Below are 24,066 nucleotides of genomic sequence, written 5' to 3' on the forward strand. Positions count from 1 at the left end.
ATGGAACTATAACGTGTAATTTCTTTCATCAGACAATACAAATATATTTCTGATGATTTTTGTTGACTGCAAAATAATTATATTTTGTTCCGTCAGTCTTATTTAAAATCAAATACATAAAAAGCGATACATGATTCGCTTGTGGACTTTGTATTAGTGTGTCGTTGCAGTAATCTGTTTAACTATTACATTTTTAAAGACACCGTCTGCCGTTGGCCAATTGGTGATAACATACATCAAGCTTTTCTCTTTTAAAATGACAAAAAATAGAAAGAGAAAGCTTTGTTTAAAAACTTTAGGTATTGAGCAAAGAATTGACGAAATTATATCCCGCCACTTCTATAGTCCATGTTTTGGAAAAAAATAGACCACAAAAAAAACTAAATTATAGGTGCACAGGGGCATCATTCAATAACGAATATGTGGAAGTTTTATTAATGGTAAGTTTTTGAAAGTTGCGTATCACCCAATAAAGTAGTGGAAAGTCCTTATCATGGAACTAGAAAACTGCTGAATTTTCGAAAAATAAAAAAAAGAGGTGCACAATTTAATTAAATGATAAGGAAACTGAAAAAGAATAATTAAGTTATGACAAGTGTCTGAAGGAATTTGTGGATATAAAATAGGTACGCCCAATATAAGGTTATGACAAAGTCCGTATTTTAGATATAGAAACATCAAAAATATTTTAACCAAAAATTCGAAATAGAAGGTCCATAATACATTAATTGATTAAAAATGGAGCAATTTTAGAATAGTTTAACAATTGGTTTTTGGGGTGACGGTTGGAAATACCTGCTGGGTGCCCCCATATAATGCAATGTTCAAGTCCGTATCTTATACAAAGAAACCCCATAAAAGATTTTTAATAAAATTCGAAATACATTCCTTTTTTTAATATAAATAAGGCCGTTAATTTTCTCGTTTGAATTGTTTAACATTTTCATTTCGGGGTCTTTTATTGACAATTGGGATCCGGCGGTTTGAAAATCATTTTTAACTTTCAATGCATTTGTATGTGAACATATATTTGTAATCCTCTATTCTCCTGGATTGGACACCCTCTCCATTTAAAAATGTCTGGAAACCCTAATGTATATTAAGTGGTTTATAGGAGATGCGCTTACAAAACCGCGAAACATGTTGTACTGGTCCAACGGACGAACGGAAAGACGGACTTCATTATCACTATAAACCACCGCTTTACAAAGAGGTGTACAATTGCGTGTGAAAGAGACAGATCTACATTCAAAACAAAGTGAAGGAACTGTGATCAATTATAGGCTACAGTACGGCCTCGAATGTTTGTATAACAATTAAATCTGTGTGTTTGTACAATTTTAAGTATAACGGAGGACATTTCTGGAACTTATATAAACAAACAAAATTAAATTGTTATTTGGATGGAGAGTTGTCTCATTGGCACTCACACCACATCTTCCTATATCTAAAACTTCCTCTTATCTCAGCAACATTCAAACATCCTTATACTTAATGAAGTAAGTCGAGTACACCCTATCAAGCTTAAACATGATTCATAAGTTTTCAGGATGTGAATTTATTGAAATATATTTGTGTTATTTATAAAAATTGCCCCCTTCTAATGTATCGTAAATAACTTTGAAATCACCACTAGAATACAGTGAAATAACGACTGATCATACAGTTTCAAAATATACAAGCGAGACTGATCGTACAGTGAGAAATTCAAACAAGTGTAATTTTCTTATTTCTGGCTTCAAAGATCTGGCTGAAACTTTTATCACCACTTAAAATATACTTTATTTAGTTAATTAAGTCTGGGTTTTACGTTAATTTGTACAGTAAGGGTGTCAAAAGATTGTTTTTAGGTTCACCGACTGATTTTCCTTAGTGATGCACTTGAAAATCTCTTGATTAAGGCAAAGATACGAATAAAGAATGTGCTAAATTTAATTATAAACCATTTGTGAATATCGATGTCAGCTGAATTAAGCATTAAGCAATGTACAGATGAACATCTTACCGTTTAATATAGTATATCCAACAAATTTAGAATGTGATCCAAAAAGTTCTCGTTTCGAAAATCGCGACTTCCGGATAGCGTACAGAATAGTATCTACACTGTGTTATATAAATAATTTTATATTATCAAATAGGTAGGAAAGTCCCTGTTATATCTCAAAATAGACACCTAAAATGTAAACTTGTGTCTCGCTCTTTAAGAAACATTATTACCCTTACCCTCAAGAAATAAAACAGGACAACTTTTGTAACTCTTTTATATTTCTTATATATATATTCTTGCTAACCGTATTTTACTTGTATTTATTAAAATGTAGAAAAGATAAGAAAAGCAGTATGTTGCTTTTCTGCTTCTCTGCTTTTATTACACTTTTAAAATTGGAGAAATCAAAGACGTGTTATTATGTTTATATATGCCACCCCTAAATAAAAATTTAATTACTATTTACTTACTTGTGTTCCTTTTCATTGTTAGATCGTATTGCTTACATACATGTGCTTTGGTTTAATGATATTATTTTTGGATATTTGGATAGCATGGATTTTTAAGTTCAACAATGAACACTATATGACTTATTTAGAACTGCGTCATAAACTACTGTTTCAAACCACTGACATTTATTATTAACATAATACTCTAAATATTAAGATATATATTAGGGGCCATAACTCTGGACGTATTCATCAGACTGGAACATTATTCGAACATGGTCTTTAAACTATATACCAATGATCAAGTCAATATTGTCCATAAGAAAGAAAAAAGTGAGGAAAACTGATTTGTGTGACCGACGGACAGAATGCAAACCTTAAGTCCCTTTCCACTTTGTCACTATAGGAGACTTATAACAAAAAAATATTAATGGGCAATTAAGTTGTCTCATTGGCACTCACACCACATCTTCCTATATCTAAGTAATGTTAGCCTCATTAATGTAAAGATGTGATTATTGTGATGTTTATAACTGCAGCATCAATAGTCATCAATACACAACAGTCATGACAGTGTCAATGGGAGTTAGTTTAAGATTTTGACAAGTTGTGTATTGTGATATTTCCTAAAGAATTTAATACTACACATATTTGATTATATTTAATCATGAGCATTGCATGTTGTAATTGAAATCATCTAAAGAAATAAGCTTACAAGCATAGCAAGAATTTGGGCATGGAAGGAGTCTTCTCCTTGGTTAATAATTGTGTAAGAAATGTTGTATGCGAAGTTAATTTTGATATAACCAAAATACAAAAAAAATACCAGTTTAGACATATTAGACTCTGTTCACCATGGTTTTGTTTTGCTCACTTTGGTAACTCCTTTCCGAAAATGGCATTGGAAATTTACTATAAGTTTTCGTTACTAAACTGTTCTAAAATAGATTATATGTACAAATTTTGTTAGCACCTTTAATAGATAAATCTTTCTCCGACTGTAAAAATCATATTCCATTGCCACTGTTTGACATATTCACCAAACATTTTAGACGTCACAGTATTGACAACTGAGGTACTATCAACAGATTCTGTAATGTATTTTATCAAAAAGTAAATGAAACATTTGGATCACAAGATTTTTTTCCCAGCTTTAGCAGCTGTGCAAAATGAGTAGATATTGTATATTTATTATGCACGGAAAATCTTATTTTGTGTGATCAAAAGATAACTACAACAAAAAATTGTGAGAATATAGCTCTTAGGGAGCATTCAATATTTATCAGATGGATGAGCCTGCGCATAATTGGGCAGGACAAGCAATTTTTTTTGTGTAAATGTTTGGATGGACGGGAACTTTTTTTAATATGTTAAGTGGATGGACCAGATCTTATTTTATATGAACATTAGCAATCAATTTTGTCGGTGTGTAAGAATTTCTTTTGCTGGCACACAAAAATATCTCAACAAACTGGTAGTTTGGTTCGTTTCTGTCAATTTAAGGATCAGATTCAGGAATAAAAAAGCTAGAATTTTCTGTTCGAACTAATTTTAACTTTGATTTTTTTGGGTCCTTATAAGATACCATGTGGTTCCATAGGTTGGTGTAACGACGTTTCACAGTAATTTATGGCTTTAATGAAAAGATATGTAAAATCGATCAAATTTCAATTTGAAAAATGTAAATTTGCTGCATCAGAGTAGAAATACTGGCCATTACTGTATACAACTTTGTATATTAATGACATGGTAATTGATCGTATTGTATAAACCGGAAGTTGTTTTCTCCATCGTTTCATCTTAGTTTTGCAGACGAAGTTCTCAAACATAATTTAGAAATTATCATTTTGAAAGAGATTGGAGAATCACAAAATGCATACAGTACAGTACATGACTGCAATCCACTCCATCGATGATATGGAGACCAGTTTTCTTGGCGGGTAGTTTTAGGTCATCAGATGAGGGATGAGGGTACGGAATTGGCCGAGTTGAGACGAATGGAATGGGGTTTGCACTACCCAGAATTCATCCTTTTCCGGTACTGAACTAATGGCTTACAGTAGACGACCTTTCATACTTGAATGCAATCCACCGTTACTGACTGCAGGAACGACCATCCAAGGTATCTATCGATAACCAGTTATACTAAGAAACGCTACATTGGCGCTGCGAGCAACTAATGGGCACTGTCAGAATTTTAAGGGATTTTTTTCTGTTTTTGCCGTGCCGGTGGTGGGCGAAGTAAAACAGGAGAGAAAATAGTTTAAAAACCTACCTGTCAAACTGTGATGATGAAAATGATGGTCATAACGCGTACAAACTTTTTCCGAGCTGAATTTCAGTATTTAGGCGACATTTTTCTTAAACATAGCCAACATGAGCAAATATTCTCAAACATGATCACTTGGTGAAGGCAGCAACCATTTGATTTTTCAGGGGAGGGGGGGGGGGGGGATTTTTTGGGGAAAAAAAGTTTGTGTCCAGTTTTTGGAGAGAAAAAAATAGTTTTTGACCCTGAGAAAAAGAGAGAAAAAATGTTTGCTTCACCCTCACGGCCTCAGCTGCCAATATTAATTTAAATATTAAAAGTATTAAAGTACACTGAAAAAGGAGCATATTGGTTATAGAATTGTTTTTTTTTTTGGCAACCTTATATTTTAAGAGGAAATTTGGTATGATTGTCAATGAGACAACTATGTCTATGAATCAAGGAACAACAAAAAACTAGAATGTAAGGAAGTGCTGGTATTTACAAATTCAGCCCATACCGTATGGTAAGCTGAAAATATCTTATTGTGTTAAAATATGTTTATAACTAGTCTATAACCTTTACTAAATTGTTCCATATATATAAAGATTTGGTTTTGAAGTTTGGATGTACCTGTAGAAAACCTATTTCAAACAGGATAGCACATCCTCTTTTTTACAGAAATGTTGTTAACTGTGCCTGAAAATTTAGAAATGATCCATGTAAACTTGTCGCTCCTTTAAATAATTATTGTTTTGTTACTATTCAACATAGTAATAAGATCATTGAATATTGTTTTTAGCTCACCTGGCCTGAAGGGCCAAGTGAGCTTTTCTCATCACTTGGCGTCCGTCGTCATCGTCGTCCTTCGTCGTTTACTTTTACAAAAATCTTCTCCTCTGAAACTACTGGGCCAAATCAAACCAAACTTGGCCACAATCATCATTGGGGTATCTAGTTTAAAAAATGTGTGGCGTGACCCGGCCACGGCTAAAAATAGAACATAGGGGTAAAATGCAGTTTTTGGCTTATAACTCAAAAACCAAAGCATTTAGAGCAAATCTGACATGGGGTAAAAATGTTTATCAGGTCAAGATCTATCTGCCCTGAAATTTTCAGATGAATCAGTCAATCGGTTGTTGGGTTGCTGCCCCTGAATTGGTAATTTTGAGGAAATTTTGCTGTTTTTGGTTATTATCTTGAATATTATTATAGATAGAGATAAATTGTAAACAGCAATAATGTTCAGCAAAGTAAGATCTACAAATAAGTCAACATGACCAAAATGGTCAGTTGACCCCTCTAGGAGTTATTGCCCTTTATAGTCAATCTTTAACCATTTTTCATAAATCTAAGTAATCTTTTACAAAATCTCCACTGAAACTACTAGGCCACAATCATCTTTGGGGTATCTAGTTTGAAAAATGTGTCCGATGACCTGGCCATTCAACCAAGATGGCCACCACGGCTAAAAATAGAACATATGGGTAAAATGCAGTTTTTTGCTTATAACTATGAAACCAAAACATCTAGAGCAAATCTGACAAGAAGTTAAATTGTTAATCAAGTCAATATCTATCTGCCCTGAATTTTTCAGATGAATTGGACAACTGGTTGTTGGGTTGCTGCCCTCCAATTGGTAATTTTTAAAGAAATTTTGCCGTTTTTGGTTATCTTGAATACTATTATAGATAGCGATAAACTGTAAACAGCAATAATGTTCAGCAAAGTAAGATCTACAAATAAGTCAACATGACCTAAATGGTCAATTGGCCCCTTAAGGAGTTATTGCCCTTTATAGTCAATTTTTAACAATTTTCATTAATTTGGTAAATTTATGTAAATTTTTACCAAATACAGTTCTCTGTTACTAATGGGCAAAGTTCATGATAGATATAATTGTAAGAAGCAAAATCGTTCAGTAAAGTAAGAACTTCAAACACATCACCATCACCAAAATACAATTTTGTCATGAATCCATTTGTGTCCTTTGTTTAATATGCACATAGACCAAGGTGAGCGACACAGGCTCTTTAGAGCCTCTAGTTATTGTTATAAATATTGGTTTTGTTATTAGTAAATAAAAAGCTTACTGAATATTACTAGTATTTTATATACATACATATTCATGGATCTACAAGTACAATCTGTGGATACCTGTCATGTTTTTCTCTGGCTGTTTATGACGTCTTTTCACTAAATCCATTGGATGTTGGATGTGTACGGATTGATAGTTTAGTCTATGTATATGTATTACTAGAACTTACCCATGGTATCGCAGGTCCGTGACTGAATTAAAGTATATAACTATGCGCAAGCCTTATTTTAATATTAGTTTTGTCTTCTGATAAAGTCTTGCCGATTATAAGATACACAGTTTTCTCTGCTTTCAAATCTTTCTGTTTTTACCCGTCGCACTGGAACTTATCAATTATTGGTAATATAAATTATTTGGAAAACAAAAGGTCCTGGAACGAAGTATTTTTCCATCAAAACCATTGTCCTATATTTGTTATAAATAAATTTGAATTCTTTGATTCGCTGTTTTACGCCATGGCCGCTAACAAATTGAAAACTGTACCTATACGCCTTATTTCTAGTCAAGATTTTTAGTATTCGTATTGTTATCTTAGAAAGTCTTGCTGATTACAATACTACAATAGGTAACAATTTGACAATTTAGTAGTGTCAACCCTGTGATTATGACCCGTGTATTTAGCATATTAATCCTGAATACACTGTTTGGTGGTGCGCCTGTCAGATGCGGAACGTACAGATAAGGTAATTAATAGGTAACATGTGAATATACTATTGGTACCGGTATCGGACTCGACCCGGAACTTCTTAATTATTGGCAATATTAATTACCTGGAAAACAAAAGGGCCTGGAGTGGTGTAATTTTTAATCTACACCTTTGTACTATATTAGTTATGTATAAAGTTGAATTCTTTGATTCGTTGTTTTTAAGTGATGACGGCTGACAAATTGGACCTCGTCATTTTAGTAATATAGATGTTTTCTAAACTGTACATCTCATTATTGTTTTAGTGAGAGGTGTAAACCCACATGCACCAGAGCCTAAGTCTATAACCGATGGCACCTCCTACTTGGATATATATATCAGATGAAGCCTGGTTTCCACTTTCCTGATGTTGAAGATAAGATTAAAATTGCTGCTAGGCACCAGCTCCAAATAAAAGTAGTTCCAAAGGAAATAGTTTAGCTTGAGAATGATTTAGATAACAGACCTTGCACTAGAAAGCACAGAGAGGTACGTAAAATACTAGTCAATTACATTGACCCAAGTGAGCTTTTCCCATCACTTGGGGTCTGTTGTCGTTAACTTTTACAAAAATCTTCTCCTGAAACTACTTGGCCACATTCATCATTGGGGTATCTAGTTTAAAAATCCAACCAACTAAGATCGCCACCATGGCTAAAAATAGAACATGGGCAAATCTGAAAAGGTTAAATTGTTTATCAGGTAAAGATCTATCTACAGGGAAATTTTCAGATGAATCAGACAACTCCTTGTTGGGTTGCTGCCCTTAAATTGGTAATTTTAAGGAAATCTTACTGTTTTTATAAGACAGCAAAAATCTGAAAATATTTTGGTCGTACGGTATGTTGGTATCACGTTGGCGTCATCTTTGTCATCTGAATACTTTTAGTTTTCGCACTCTAACTTTAGTAAAAGTGAATAGAAATCTATGAAATTTTAACACAAAGTTTATGACCACAAAAGAAAGGTTGGGATTGATTTTGGGTGGTTTTGGTTCCAACATTTTAGGAATTAGGGGCCAAAAAGGGCCCAAATAAACATTTTCTTGGTTTTCACACTAAAACTTTAGTTAAAGTAAATAGAAATTTATAAAATTTAATAATGACACAAGGTTTATGACCACAAAAGGAAAGTTGGGCCACACGACCAATTTAATTTCTTGTTCTACGGATTTTTGGACTCCAAAAATTAGGTTGAGCTAGCCATTTGAAAATTTTAATAAAAAAATATTTAATTTGCAAATTTTGGAGGCAAAGTATAAAAGGCGAGCGATTATAATTTTATTTGTAAACATAAAATAGTAGGTTTTGACTATATGAAAACTTGATTTATCATTTGTACCCTGACATTTCTTTAATTTATGAAGTATTTTTTCTCTGTTCAACAAGAAATAATTGAATAATTAAATCTGGTCTATGTATGTGTGACTGACAATGAGACAATTCTCCATCAAAGTCAGAACAACCCCTTAATTTTATATCCTTTTTATGAGGGGTCAATATAAGTTATGATATTTTTTTTTTGTAAAAACACTTTGAGTACAAAATATATTTTCCCAAAGAAGTATAAGGCCATAGTTATTATATTTTTAGTTTTACGAAATTTTTAGACAAAACCAATGGGAAGGAGGACGGAAAAAAAAAAAAAAAAAAAAAAAAAACTGCTGCTGCTGCTGATTTTTTTTTTAATACCAACCGTCAATATCAAAATTTTTTTTTTTTTATTTCACCAGGAGATTTTCTACTAGTGTAACAACTATTTTTTTTTTCTTGACAAGGTTTGAATTGAAAATCAATGTGCAACAACTTACTAAATCACCAAGAGCATAAATTTTGATTCTTTCATGCAGTTATAAACTAAAATTTATTTTTTTTTGCATGAAAAACACTGGGTCGGAGGAGAAAAAAAAATAAAACATTTTTAATTTTATTTTTTTTCCTATTTGGCAAAAATTAGGGTAGGAGGGTTCGTAAAACTAAAAATAAAAAAACTACGGCCTAATATCTATATAGTATTAAATGGTCAAAACATGTCCAAGAGTTTTGTAATATTCCTGGACTTGAACCATGTTTACACATTAACTTTAACAGTTTAATATTATTAAAATAAGTGGACCCCTCTTTTAGAAAAGTTGTTATATGTATAATGTATTTCTTCTCTTTTTGAGTAAAAAAATTTAAGTTTTCAAAGGTTTTGTATAGTAGCACTATACAAATCCTTAGAATTTCTGTTTTCTTTTCTACAACAGTAAACATGGTAAAATTACCACTTCAAGGCCCTTGTCTGAAGGAGGGTTGTTCCCAACCTTATAATACAAATATAGATCAAAGTATGGCCTTTTACACAGAACTTTGATCCAGACCAAACAACAAGCTTTAAGGGACCACAACTAAGTATTATGTCACAATTCGAACAGGAAAACCAACGATCTGATTTATATTTCCAAACGGGAAAATACCAATGAATCACATCAACAAACGATAACTGCTGAATGACAGGTCCCTGAATCAATCAGGACAGGTGCACAAACCTGTAGCGGGTATGACCGTCAGCATACATTATAATTCCAGTTGAAGGCAAATCCTTCAGAAGTTCTTTGTACTTTATTATAACAACGAACATTTGTTGATGGGGAATACAAGTCAGGGGGAAAGAAACCAGTGTTTTGTTCTGTACAGGTATTTCCGCTGTGTAATATTATATCGGAGCACTCCCACTTGGAATAAATTGGGGTCGTGCTGAAACAAATATTCTCACAGATATTTAGTGTTGTGGGGTGCTTATAGGTCTCAAAATCGTTTAGGTTAGACTGTGATTTTAAAAACAACGTTTAGATCTTCTTATAATATTTACCAAAAAAACAGTGCGGGAAAATCCGAAATGAACATGTTTACATTTCTGGATGCGGGAAGCAGGAATATAATAAAAAAAAAAAAATCTGCTTTGAAAAAAAATAGGTGTGGGCAGGTCCATCGAACAAGGAATTAAATTGGTGTAGCCTTTGGATTGATTTTGGGTGTTTTGGTTCCAACGGTTTAGGAATTAAGGGCCAAAAAAGGGCCCAAATAAGCATTAATATTTTTGGTTTTCGCACAATAACTTTAGTACAAGTAAAACACAAGGTTGATGACCACAAAGGAAGGTTGGGATTGATTTTGGGAGTTGGATCTAACAGTTTAGGAATTGGGGGCCAAAAAGGGGCCAAATAAGCAGTATTCTTGGTTTTCACACCATAACTTTAGTATAAGTAAAAAGAAATCTATGAAATTTGAACGCAAGGTTTATGATCTTAAAAGGAAGGTTAAGATTTATTTTGGGAGTTTTGGTCCCAACTGTTCAGGAATAAGGGGCCCAAAGGGTCCAAAATTAAACTTAGTTTGAATTTAACAAAAATTGAAAATTTGGGGTTCTTGATATGCTGAATCTAAAAAATGTACTTAGATTTTTGTCGAGCCTGCAACTTTTGTTGCAGAAAGCTCGATATAGGAATAGTGATCAGGCAGCGGTGTTAGCTGACTTCTTGAAAGCTTTATATTTTAGAAGGTAGAAGACCTGGATGCTTCATACTTTGTATATTGATGCCTCATGTTACAATCTTTCCGTCAGTCACATGTCCAATGTTCTTGACCTCATTTTCATGGTTCAGTGACTACTTGAAAAAAAGTTAAGATTTTTTGTAATGTTTATTATAAGTAATTGGATAACTATATTTGGTATGTGCGTACCTTGCAAGGTCCTCATGTCTTCCTGACCTTGCCCTCAATTCATGGATCAGTGAACAAGGTTAAGTTTTGGTGGTTAATTCAATACCTCAGATACTATAAGCAATAGGTCTAGTATATATATTCTGTGTTTGGAAGGACTGTAAGGTGTACATGTCCAACTGGCAGGTGTCATCTGACCTTGACCTCATTTTTATGGTTCAGTGGTTATAGTGAAGTTTTTGTGCTTTGGTCTGGTTTTCTTGTACTACTGTGGATTCATTTATTTTTGTGGGCACTAATTTTCGTGGATTGTTGAAAACTTGCATGTTCGTGGATATTTAATTTCGTGGTTTTTGTAAAGTCTGCATACTGTATGTAATGATTGTACGGTTTACATGTCTAGCAGACAGGTGTCATCTGACCGTGACCTCATTTTTATGGTTCAGTGGTTATAGTCAAGTTTTTGTGTTTTGGTCTGGTTTTCTTATACTACTGTGGATTCATTTATTTTTGTGGGCACTAATTTTCGTGGATTGAAGAAAACTTGCATGTTCGTGGATATTTAATTTCGTGGTTTTTGTAAAGTCTGCATACATTCCATAAGACAATTTGTAATTCGTTGAACATTTGAATTTGTGGTTCTCCTGTTTCCACGAAATCCACAAAAATTGGTATAAAACGAATATTTATGAATTCACAGTATATATGCAATAGGTCTTCTATATTTTGTGTATGGAATGATTTTAAGGTATACATGTCTAGCTGACAGGTGTCATCTGACCTTGGCCTCATTTTCATGGTTCAGTGGTCAAAGTTAAGTTTTTGAGTTTTGGTCTATTTTTCTAATAATTTATGCATTAGGTTAACTATATTTGGTGTATGGAAATATTTTATGATCTATATGTCTGTTATGCAGGTTTTATTTGACCGTGACCTCATTTTCACGACTTATTGCTCAGTTAAGTTCTTGTGTTTTGGTCTGTTTTTCTGAATTTATAAGCAATAAGTCAACTATATTTGTTGTATTGAAGAATTGTTAGCTGTACATGTCAACCTGGCATGGTTCATCTGACCGTGTCCTCATTTTCATGGTTCATTGATCAATGTTTTGTTTTCTTGGTTATGTTGAGTTTATGTGACAGTTGTGATAAAGCTTTATATTTGGTCTATCAACATAATATCTTTGATTAGTAAAGAAGGCGAGACATTTCAGCGTGTGCACTCTCGTAGTTTATTGGCCCAGTTTTCAAGTTGGTCCAAATCGGGATCCAAAATTTAACTTTGTTTGATTTCATCAAAAATTGAATAATTGGGGTTCTTTGATATGCCAAATCTAACTGTGTATGTAAATTCTTTATTTTTGGTTCCATTTTCAAATTGGTTTACATTAAAGTCCAAAGGGTCTAAAATTGAAGTAAGTTTGAATTTAACAAAAATTGAAAATTTGGGGTTCTTGATATGCTGAATCTGAAAAATGTACTTAAATTTTTGTCGAGCCTGCAACTTTTGTTGCAGAAAGTTTGATATAGGAATAGTGAGCAGGCGGCGGTGATAGCTAACTTCTTGAAAGCTTTATATTTTAGAAGGTAGAAGACCTGGATGCTTCATACTTTGTATATTGATGCCTCATGTTACAAACTTTCCGTCAGTCACATGTCCAATGTTCTTGACCTCATTTTCATGGTTCAGTGACTACTTGAAAAAAAGTTGTAATGTTTATATAAGTAATTGGATAACTATATTTGGTATGTGCATACCTTGCAAGGTCCTCATGCCTGCCTGACCGCGCCCTGAATTCATGGATCAGGGAACAAGGTTAAGTTTTGGTGGTTAAGTCAATATCTCAGATACAATAAGCAATAGGTCTAGTATATTCTGTGTTTGGAAGCCTTCAAGGACTGTAATGTGTACATGTCCAACTGGCAGGTGTCATCTGACCTTGACCTCATTTTCATGGTTCATTGGTTATAGTTAAGTTTTTGTGTTTGGTCTGTTTTCTTATACTATATGCAATAGGTCCTCTATATTTGGTGTATGGAATGATTGTAAAGTGTACATGTCTAGCAGACAGGTGTCATCTGACCGTGAACTCATATTTATGGTTCAGTGGTTATAGTCAAGTTTTTGTGTTTTGGTCTGTTTTTCTTATACTACTGTGGATTCATTTATTTTTGTGGGCACTAATTTTTTTGTGGATTGATGAAAACTTGCATGTTCGTGGATATTTAATTTCATGGTTTTTGTAAAGTCTGCATACATTCCGTAAGACAATTTGTAATTCGATGAACATTTGAATTTGTGGTTCTCCTGTTTCCACGAAAATTGGTATAAAACGAATATTTATGAATTCACAGTATATGCAATAGGTCTTCTATATTTTGTGTATGGAATGATTTTAAGGTATACATGTCTAGCTGACAGGTGTCATCTGACCTTGGCCTCATTTTCATGGTTCAGTGGTCAAAGTTAAGTTTTTGAGTTTTGGTCTATTTTTCTAATACTTTATGCATTAGGTCAACTATATTTGGTGTATGGAAATATTTTATGATCTATATATGTCTGTTATGCAGGTTTTATTTTACCGTGACCTCATTTTCACGACTTGTTGCTCAATATTAAGTTCTTGTGTTTTGGTCTGTTTTTCTGAATTTATAAGCAATAAGTCAACTATATTTGTTGTATTGAAGAATAGTTAGCTGTACATGTCAACCTGGCATGGTTCATCTGACCTTGACCTCATTTTCATGGTTCTTTGATCAATGTTTTGTTTTCTTGGTTATGTTGAGTTTATGTGACAGTTGTAATAAAGCTTTATATTTGGTCTATCAATAATATCTTTGATTAGTAAAGAAGGCGAGACATTCCAGCATGTGCACTCTTGTTGTTTATTGGCCCAGTTTTCAAGTTGGTCCAAATCGGGATCCAAAATTTAACTTTGTTTGATTTCATCAAAAATTGAATAATTGGGTTTCTTTGATATGCAAAATCTAACTGTGTATGTAAATTCTTTATTTTTGGTCCCATTTTCAAATTTGTCTACATTAAAGTCCAAAGGGTCCAAAATTAAAATAAGTTTTATTTTAACAAAAATTGAATCCTTGGGATTCTTTGATATGCTGAATGTAAAAATGTACTTAGATTTTTTATTATTGGCCCAGTTTTCAAGTTGGTCAAAATCCAGGTCCAAAATTAAACTTTTTTTTGTTTGATTTCATCAAAAATTAATAATTGGGGTTCTTTGATATATATGCCAAACCTAACTGTTTATGTAGGTTCTTTATTTTTGGTCCGGTTTTCAAATTATCCAAAATTGTTATATTAAGTATTGTGCAATAGAAATTTTCAATTGCACAGTATTGCACAATAGCAAGAAATCTTCAATTGCACAGTATTGTGCAGTAGCCAAAAATATCTAATAAATTGCAAAATATTGTGCAATAGCAAGAAATTTTAAATTGGAGTTATCCTTCTTAGTCCAGAATAGTAGTATATTCACTTTTACTACCAACTAGGCAACTGATAAATTAAAACAATCTTTACCATTCAGTGATAACAAGCACTTTTTTTACATTTTAATATTTTATGATGTGTTTAAATGAGTAGTTATTGTTGCAAACTCCATTAGAAATTTGAATTGAGATCAGTTTTGGAAAAAGGAAAGGGGGATGTGAGAAAAAAAAATTATTGGAGAGGGGGTTTAATTTTTCTCATTTCAGATTTCATAAATAAAAAGAAAATTTCTTCAAACATTTTTTTGAGAGGATAAATATTTAACAGCATAGTGAATTGCACAAAGGCAAAACTAAATTTTTATATAAGTTCATTATACCACATTCATTCTGTGTCAGAAACCTATGATGTGTCAACTATTTAATCACAATCCAAATTAAGAGCTGAATCCAGGGTAAATTGTTATGATATTGTAATTATTATGTTTATTTATGTTGGCCTAATTTGTGTTGTATGGCCTGATAGTTGTTTACCAAATAATCTTATAACTGTGCAGTTTAGGAATCACTGGAACAATCACAGAATGATTAGAACTTTCTAGAATGATCCTTATAAAAGATTGATATGAGAAAAGAAATTAAATATATGCTTGACAATGATATTATTGAGCCGAGTAACAGTGAATGGAGCTCTCCTTGTCTCCTTGTGCCAAAACCAGATAAAACCTTTCGTTTCGTGACTGATTTCAGAAAAGTAAATTCAGTCTCAAAATCTGATTCCTATCCGATTCCAAGGATAGACGATTGTATTGACAATATTGGTCAAGCAAAATTTGTGAGCAAATTTGATTTATTGAAAGGTTATTGGCAAGTTCCATTGACACAGAGAGCTCGTGAAATATCAGCTTTTGTTACACCAGATGGCTTATTTCAATATACTGTAATGCCGTTTGGCATGAAAAGTGCTCCAGCTACATTTCAAAGAATGATCAATAATGTTATAAAAGATTTAGACTGTTGTTATGCTTATATTGATGATCTAATTGTATGTAGTGATAGCTGGGAACAGCATTTAACACATTTGTATGATACTTTTGATAAATTGTCAAAATCAAATTTGACTGTTAATCTTGGTAAAAGTGAATTTTGTCAGGCCACTGTTGATTATTTAGGGCATACAGTTGGCCAAGGTCAAGTAAAACCTATAATGGCTAAAGTGGAAGCTATTTCCAAATTTCCTCCTCCTACAAATAGAAAACAACTTATGAGATATTTAGGCATGATTGGATTTTACAGGAAATTTTGTTCAAATTTTGCTACTGTTGTTCAACCATTGACTCATCTTTTACGAAAAGACTCTAAATTTATCTGGAGTGAAAATTGTCAAAACGCTTTTAAAAATAGCAAATCACTTTTAATTAATAGTCCAGTTCTGATTACTCCAGACTTTGAAAAACAATTTAAACTTGCCGTTGATGCAAGCGATGTAGGAATAGGAGCTGTTTTATATCAAGAGACAGATGATAATGTTAAAAAACCTATATCATATTTTTCTAAGATATTAGATAAACATCAGAAAAATTATTCAACTATTGAAAAAGAGTGTTTTGCAATGTTGTCAGCACTTCAACATTTTGATGTATATTTGAATCCAACTGTGCATCCTATTCTTGTTTATACTGATCATAATCCTCTCACCTTCATGCATAAAATGAGAAACAAGAATCAGAGGTTGACTAGGTGGAGTTTATTGTTACAAGAATATGATGTAATTGTAAAACATATTAAGGGTAAAGATAATGTAATAGCAGATGCTTTATCTAGAGCTTATTAAATCACTTTGTATATATTATGTTTTTTTTTGTTCATATTATTCATGATAAGTTTTTGTTACACTAAAACTTCTTTTAAGGGGGGAGGTGTTATGATATTGTAATTATTATGTTTATTTATGTTGGCCTAATTTGTGTTGTATGGCCTGATAGTTGTTTACCAAATAATCTTATAACTGTGCAGTTTAGGAATCACTGGAACAATCACAGAATGATTAGAACTTTCTAGAATGATCCTTATAAAAGATGCGTAATTTAAACTTCTACGTTATTCCAGAAACTTCCGTTGTAACTTTCCAGGATTTTCCACAATGTTCCGTTCTAGCGTGTTCTAGAATAATCCGTCACAACTATATATATACAGACACTAAAGTTAAACTCTCATAATTAAACTTGGACATAGACATTGATAGACATTAGTATTCACAGCATTTGGATTGACACTTTTATTCTACAAACAACATCATACTGGATTGTGACATTAGTAGTGAACGTAATATTCAAATTGGATTCCGAAAGATTTCCGGATACAGATAAAGATAACACATTGGACTCATATTTTGACAGTTAAGTTAACAGTAATATTTGTGTAATACCTTTTGTAAACTTTTGTATATTAAATATTGTTAAATTTTACTATTGATTTGTGTCTTTTGTTGGCTACAATTTAAAGGCGATTTCTGGCCGTGACAAAATGTTAATAACACAAACATGGCCACAACCATCTTTGGGGTATTTAGTTTGAAAAATGTGTCTGGTGACCTGGCCATTTTACCAAGATGGCCACCACGGCTAAAAATAGAACATAAGGGTAAAATGCAGTATTGGCTTTATAACTCAAAAACCAAAGCATTTAGAGCAAATCTGACAAGGGGTTTAATTGTTTATCAGGTTCATTTCTATGGGCCTTGAAATTTTCAGATGAATTGTACAACCTTTTGTTGGGTTGCTGCCCCTGAATTTGTAATTTTAAGGAAATTTTGCTGTTTTTGGTTATTATCTTGAATATTTTTATAGATACAGATGAACTGTAAACAGCATTAATGTTCAGCAAAGTAAGATCTACAAATAAGTCAACATGACCAAAATGGCCAATTGACCCCTTAAGGAGTTATTGTCCTTTTAAAATTAGTCAATTTTTAACAATTTTCTTAAAATTTGTAAATTTTTGAAAACATTTACACTGAAACTACTGGCTAAGTTCATTAAAGATTAAGATAATTGTTAGCAGCAAGAATTTTCAGTAAAGTAAGATGAACAAACAAATCACCATCACTAAAACACAATTTTGTCATGAATCCATCTGCTTCCTTTGTTTAATATTCACATAGACCAAGGTGAGCGACACTCTAGTTAGATAATAAGGACATACTATCTAAAGTCGACAGGAAATTCAGATTCAACATTTTTAGCTCACCTGGCCCAAAGGGACATAGGGGTAAAATGCAGTTTTTAGCTTACAACTCAAAAACCAAAGCATTTAGAGCAAATTCGACTTGGGGTAAAATTGGTTTATCACTGTCAAGATCTATCTGCCCGAAATTTTCAGGTGAATCTAACAACCTGTTGTTAGGTTTCTGCCCCTGAATTGGTAATTTTAAGGAAATTTTGCTGTTTTTGGTTATTTATTATCTTGAACATTAGATAGATAAAGATAAAATGTAAACATTAATAATGTGCAGCAAAGAAGAATTTACAAATTAGTCAACATGACCAAAATAATCAGTTGACCCCTTTAGGGAGTTATTGCCCTTTATAGTCAATTTTTAGCCATTTTTAGCTCACCTGGCCCAAAGGACTAAGTGAGCTTTTCTCTTCAATTGGTGTCGGTCGTAGTCCGTTGTGGTTAACTTTTACAAAAATCTTCTCCTCTAAAACTACTGGCCAATCTAAACAACACTTGGCCACAATCATCATTGGGGTTTCTAGTTTAAACAATGTGTGGCTTGACCTGGCCAACCAACCATGATGGCTGCAATGGCTGAAAATACAACATAGTGGTAAAATGCAGTTTTTGGCTTATAACTCAAAAACCATAGCATTTAGAGCAAATCTGACAAAGTTGTTTTTGGTTATTATTTTGAATATTATTATAGATAGAGATAAACTGTAAACAGCAATAATGTTCAGCAAAGTAAGATTTATAAATAAGTCAACATGACCAAAATGGTCAGTTGACCCGTTTAGGAGTTATTGCCCTTTATAGTCAATTTTTAACCCTTTTCTGTAAATCTTAGTAAACTTTTACAAAAATCTTCTCCTCTGCAACTACTGGGCCAAATTATTCCAAACTTGGCAAGAATCATCTTTGTGGTATGTTGTTCAAAAAATTTGTGGCATGACCTGGCCAACCAACCAAGATGGCTGCAATGGCTAAAATTAGAATATATTGGTAAAATGTAGTTATTGGCTTATAACTCAAAAACCAAAGCATTTAGAGCAAAACTGAGCTTTTTATTTGTTCATCATAAATTTTCAGATGGATCAGCCAACCCGTTGTTAGGTTGCTGCCCCTGAATTGGTTATTTTAAGGAAATTTTGCTGTTTTTCTCATCACTTGGGGTTCATCTTTAACATTTACAAAAATCTTCTCCTGAACCTACTGGACTAAATTTAACCAAACTTGGCCACAAACATCATTGGGGCATATAGTTTAAAAAATGTGTCCGGTGACCTGTCCAACGAACCAAGATGACCCCCATGGCTAAAAATAGAACATAGGGGTAAAATGCAGTTTTTGGCTTATAACTCAAAAACAAGAATTAGGAGCAAATCTGACCTGGGTTTAGATTGTTTATCAGGTCAAGATCTATCTGCCCTGAAATTTTTAGATGAATCAGACAACCTGTTGTTGGGTTTCTGCCCCTGAATTGGTAATTTTAAGAAAATTTTGCTTTTTTTGGTTATTATCTTGAATATTATTATAGATAGAGATAAACGAATATTATTATAGATAGAGATAAACTATAAAAAGCAGAAATGTTCAGCAAAGTAATATTAACAAATAAGTCAACGTGTCAGAAATGGTCAGTTGACCTTTTTAGAAGTTATTGCCCTTTGTAGTAAATTTTTAACCATTTTTCTTTAATCTTTGTAATCTTTTACAAAAATCTCCTCTGAAACTACTGGGCCAAATTAATCCAAACTTGGCCACAATCATCTTTGGGGTTTCTAGTTTAAAAATTGAGTCCAGTGACTTTGCCATCCTGGGGTCCGCCATGGCTTGAAATAGAACATAGCGATAAAATGCGTTTTTGGCTTTTAACTCAAAAACCAAAGCATTTAGAGCAAATCTGACAGGGGTTACATTGTTTATCAGGTCAAGATCTATCTGCCCTGAAATTTTCAGATGAATTGGACAACCCCTTGCTAGGTTGCTGCCCCTGAATTGGTAATTTTAAGGAAATTTAGCCGTTTTTAGCTTACCTTTTCTAAAAGGAAATGTGAGCTTTTGCCATCACTTGGCGTCCCTCTTTGTCGTCATCGTAAACTATTTCAAAGATCTTCTCCTCTGAAACAACTGAACCAATTACAACCAAACTTTAGCTGAATGATCCTAAGGGTATCTAGAATAAAGATTGTGTTTTATTTTCCATTTTGTGAGAAAAAAAATGGCTGCCATGGCTAAAAATAGAACATGGGGGTAAAATGCAGTTTTTGGCTTATATCTCATAAACGAAAGCATTTAGAGCAAATCTGACATAGGTAAAAATGTTCATTAGGTCAAGATCTATCATCTCAGAAATTTTCAGATAAATCAAACAACCCATTGTTGGGTTGCTGCCACTAAATTGGTAATTTTAAGGAAATTTTGCAGTTTTTGGTCATTATCTTGAATATTATTACAGATAAAAATAAACTGTAAACAGCAAAAATGATCAGCAAAGTAAGTTCGACAATTAAGTTAATATGACCAGAATTGTCAATTGACCCCTTAAGGGATTCCTTTAGTGACAATTTTTCACAATTTGTTCATCATATTTGCTAACCAAATTTCACCAAACAAACTTCAACTGAATGATCAGTAGGGTGTATAAAATAAAGTTCGTGTTTTATTTTCTATTTTGTCAAAAAACATGGCCGTCATGGCTAAAAATAGAACACAGGGTAAAATGCAGTTTTTTGCTTATATCTCAAAAACTCCAGCATTTAGAGCAAATAAGACAAAAAGTAAGTATTTATTAGGTCAAGGTCTACCTGTCCTGAAACTTTCAGCCAAATTGGGTAACTGGTTTTTCAGGTATAATGCCCCTGAATTGATGATTTTAAAGAAATTTTGCAGTTTTTGGTTATTATCTTGAATATTATTATAGATACAGATAAACTGTTAATAGCAAAAATGTTAAGCAAAGTAAGATCTACAAATAAGTCAATATGACCAAAATTGGACTTTAAAGACTTTTTTCACAATTTGTTCATCATATGCATGTTAACTTGCTTCAAAAAATCTTCTCCTTTGAAACTGCTGTATCTATTTTAGCCAAACTTAGGCTAAATGAGTTTCAGAGTATCTAGTATAAATTTTATATTTTATTTCCTTGCATACATGTCAAGAAAATAGCTCCTATGGCTAAAATAGAACATAGGAGAAAATGATTTTTTTTCGCTTTTGAAGAAAATAGGACGATTCAAAGAACATTTAAATAAATTGAAAAGCCAAAATAATCATTGATGAGAGATTTAACCAAAAAATTAAGGTGAGCGATTCAGGCTCTTGAGAGCCATTTGTTTGTTAATATCTTGAATATTATTATAGATAGAGATAAACTGAAAACAGCAATAAGGTATTGCAATGTAAGACCTAAAAATAAGTCAACTTGACCTATTGTCCTTTAAAGTCAATTTTTAACAATTTTCATAAAATTTGTATATTTTTTCTAACATTTTTCTACTGAAACTATGGTGCCAAGTTCATTTATATAGATTGAGATAATTGTAATCCATCTTCCTCCTTTGTTTAACATTCACATAAACATAGGCTCTAGTTTATTTAAGATATTATAATAAAAAATAGTTGGTTGGTTATTTTTAAAACTGATTTAAAAATTTCATGGTTTATAAAAATGAAATTTTCTCCCCAAATCCAATGCAAATGACAAGTATAACTAAAACAAATAAAAAAAAATCTTCTTTTTCAGGACAATGTAACAACATTATTATCGCCCTCTGACCTCAGTGTTATATCATATAACCGAAGTGACAGTCCATTGAACATACCTATGCCACAATCACTAAGAGCTAGTCCTTTACACGCTGGACCACCAACTATGCCACATGGAGAGGGAACTCATCTTGCTTCATCACCAGAACCACACATTGAAGGGGCTCTTGTACCACGTCCACCACCTATGTCATGTGGAGAAGGACAAGAACATGGATATATGCCACGCCCAGCATCTATGTCACGCAATGAAGATCGCATGTATATGCCACACCCACCACCTGGCCCACGTGGGGTGAGACATGCTTTCATGCCACAGCCACCAACGGTACAACGTGAAGCAGATCAAGCACATTTGCCAACAGTACCAAAAGAAGATGGCCCTTCCTATTATAAGCGTAAAATGTCTGTGAAACTGAGGAAATGGATAGTCTCCGTCACCCCAATACGCAGTTTGGACTTACAGCTGAAGCATTGAAAAACTGTATGCCTACTGCACCTTCTGTGTCTCGATCTGAGAGGAACATTCGCGGACAGTCACACCAGAAAGGTGGAGGTAGAAAGACACTTCCTCCACTCCAAAGAAATAGGCCTTATTAGATGGATAGTTAGTAAATGAATAAATACGTTGTTGCAATAAGACTTATGGTTCCAAAGAGTAATATAATATCAATGTTAAGCAAGTGAATAATGTGAGTTATAAAAATACCATCGAGTTGTAATTATGTATGTGTGATTTAAATGTAATCGAACTTATTTTTACCTTTTGTGCTTTTTTACTTGTTTGAGCTATAACTTATTTGTGTTACTACTTGTTTGTGCTTTTTCTTGTTTGCGTTATACCTGTTTGTGCTATAACATGTATGCTTTTGTGCCATATATGATACTATTAATTGATTGTTTACCTTAATAATAGAAATCGAAAGAAAGGGACTGACTTATGTCAATGTTATGCACTCAATTGTGCCTTTAGATATATGTTCTTTTCAAAAACCATTTGCTCTGGATATAACTACTTCGCAGTTAATATCAAAATTTGATAACTCATGATTTATAAATGCTTGTGCTTGCTTAAATACACATGCTAATCCCAAAAGCAACTGCTTGTGTTAGCCAAGGAGTTTCAAGTATACGGACTATTCTGATTGAACTTAAGCATATAGAAAATTGCCAAAAAAAAAAAAAAAAAAAAATATATATATATAAAAAAAATAAAAAATATTGTATTACAAATACTATAAAAAATAAACAAAAATATAGATTTGTTTTATTGTGCACGAAGTTGTTGATTTCAAAACTCAGTTAGTTGAGAAATGAAATCAACCCTTAATTTTTTACCTTGCTCCCATCTTGTCACCATCAATTCAAACAAGTATCTGTATATACTTCTTTCAATATCAGATGTTATTTAACCATTACACTCAACCTCTATAATATCAATGTTAAGCAAGTGAATAGTGTGAGTTATAAGACTACCATTGAATTGTAATTATATATGTGTGATTTAAATATAATCGAACTTGTTTTTTTACCTTTTGCTGCTTTAACTTGTTTGTGTTACTGTTTGTTTGTGCTTTTCCTTGTTTGTGAAATACTTGTTTGTGCTACTACTTGTTTGTGATATAACATGTATGTATTTGTGCCATATATGATACTATTAATTGAATTTTTACCTTAATAATAGAAATCAAAAGACAATGTAAAACTCTAAATAAGTCTAAAAGATGATAAAAGAAATTAATTTTAATGTTAAACGTTCAAGCGTGTCCTTAAATATGTGTGCTTTTAAAAACCATGTGCTCTGGATAGGGCTACTTCTCAGTTAATCCCAAATTCATGATTTATAAACGCTTGTGCTTGCCATAAATACACATGCTAATCCCAATAGCAACTGCGTGTGATATCCAAGGAGTTTTGATTCGAGTATATGGACTGTTTGGTTGAGCTTAAGCATATAGAAAATTAAAAAAAAAAAAAATAATAAAAAAAAATAGAAAAAAAATTAAAAAAAATTGTTAAAAAACAAATAAAAAATTTAAAAATATTGTATTGGAAATATAATATAAAAATTACAAAAACAGATTTTTTTATTGTGCATGAAGTTGTTGATTTCAGAACTCAGCTGATTGATCAAAACTCAAATTAGCTCCAACAATGTTTATTGTTGTTTTTATTTGTTTGGTGCATGTAAATTTCAAATTGGGAGGGGAAAGAATGAGAACTGAAATCAGCACTTAATTTTTTTTACCTTGCTCCCATCTTGTCATTATCAATTTAAAAATGTATCTGTATATACTTCTTTCAATATCATTTGTTATTTAAACATTTAATACATTCAACCTCTGTTTAAAAAAAAACACAAAATTATCAATAGATTGTATATTAATGTTTACGACTGGTTTCTATATCTTAGAAAGAATAACATGTAATTAAGAAGTGAAATGCCCACACAC

General features: G+C 32.5%; 1 protein-coding gene across 2 annotated transcripts; it reads left to right on the top strand.

The window, feature by feature from the left end:
• The first annotated feature begins 4,227 nt into the window (after nucleotides 1-4,227).
• LOC134709178 (uncharacterized) lies at nucleotides 4,228-22,732 on the top strand. Of its 2 annotated transcripts, none has more exons than XM_063569356.1 (2): nucleotides 4,228-4,558; nucleotides 21,591-22,732. In XM_063569356.1, exon 2 carries the CDS (start codon nucleotides 21,672-21,674, stop codon nucleotides 22,089-22,091), a length of 420 nt encoding a protein of 139 aa, XP_063425426.1. In that variant the 5' UTR covers nucleotides 4,228-4,558; nucleotides 21,591-21,671; the 3' UTR covers nucleotides 22,092-22,732. The 2 variants fall into 2 exon arrangements, with proteins under 2 accessions (XP_063425426.1, XP_063425425.1); XM_063569355.1 differs by lacking the exon at nucleotides 4,228-4,558 and adding an exon at nucleotides 7,785-7,956.
• The last annotated feature ends 1,334 nt before the right edge of the window (nucleotides 22,733-24,066 follow it).

The sequence above is a fragment of the Mytilus trossulus genome, chromosome 3, assembly GCF_036588685.1.
Source record: "Mytilus trossulus isolate FHL-02 chromosome 3, PNRI_Mtr1.1.1.hap1, whole genome shotgun sequence".
In the NCBI taxonomy this organism is placed as follows: Eukaryota; Metazoa; Mollusca; class Bivalvia; order Mytilida; family Mytilidae; genus Mytilus; species Mytilus trossulus.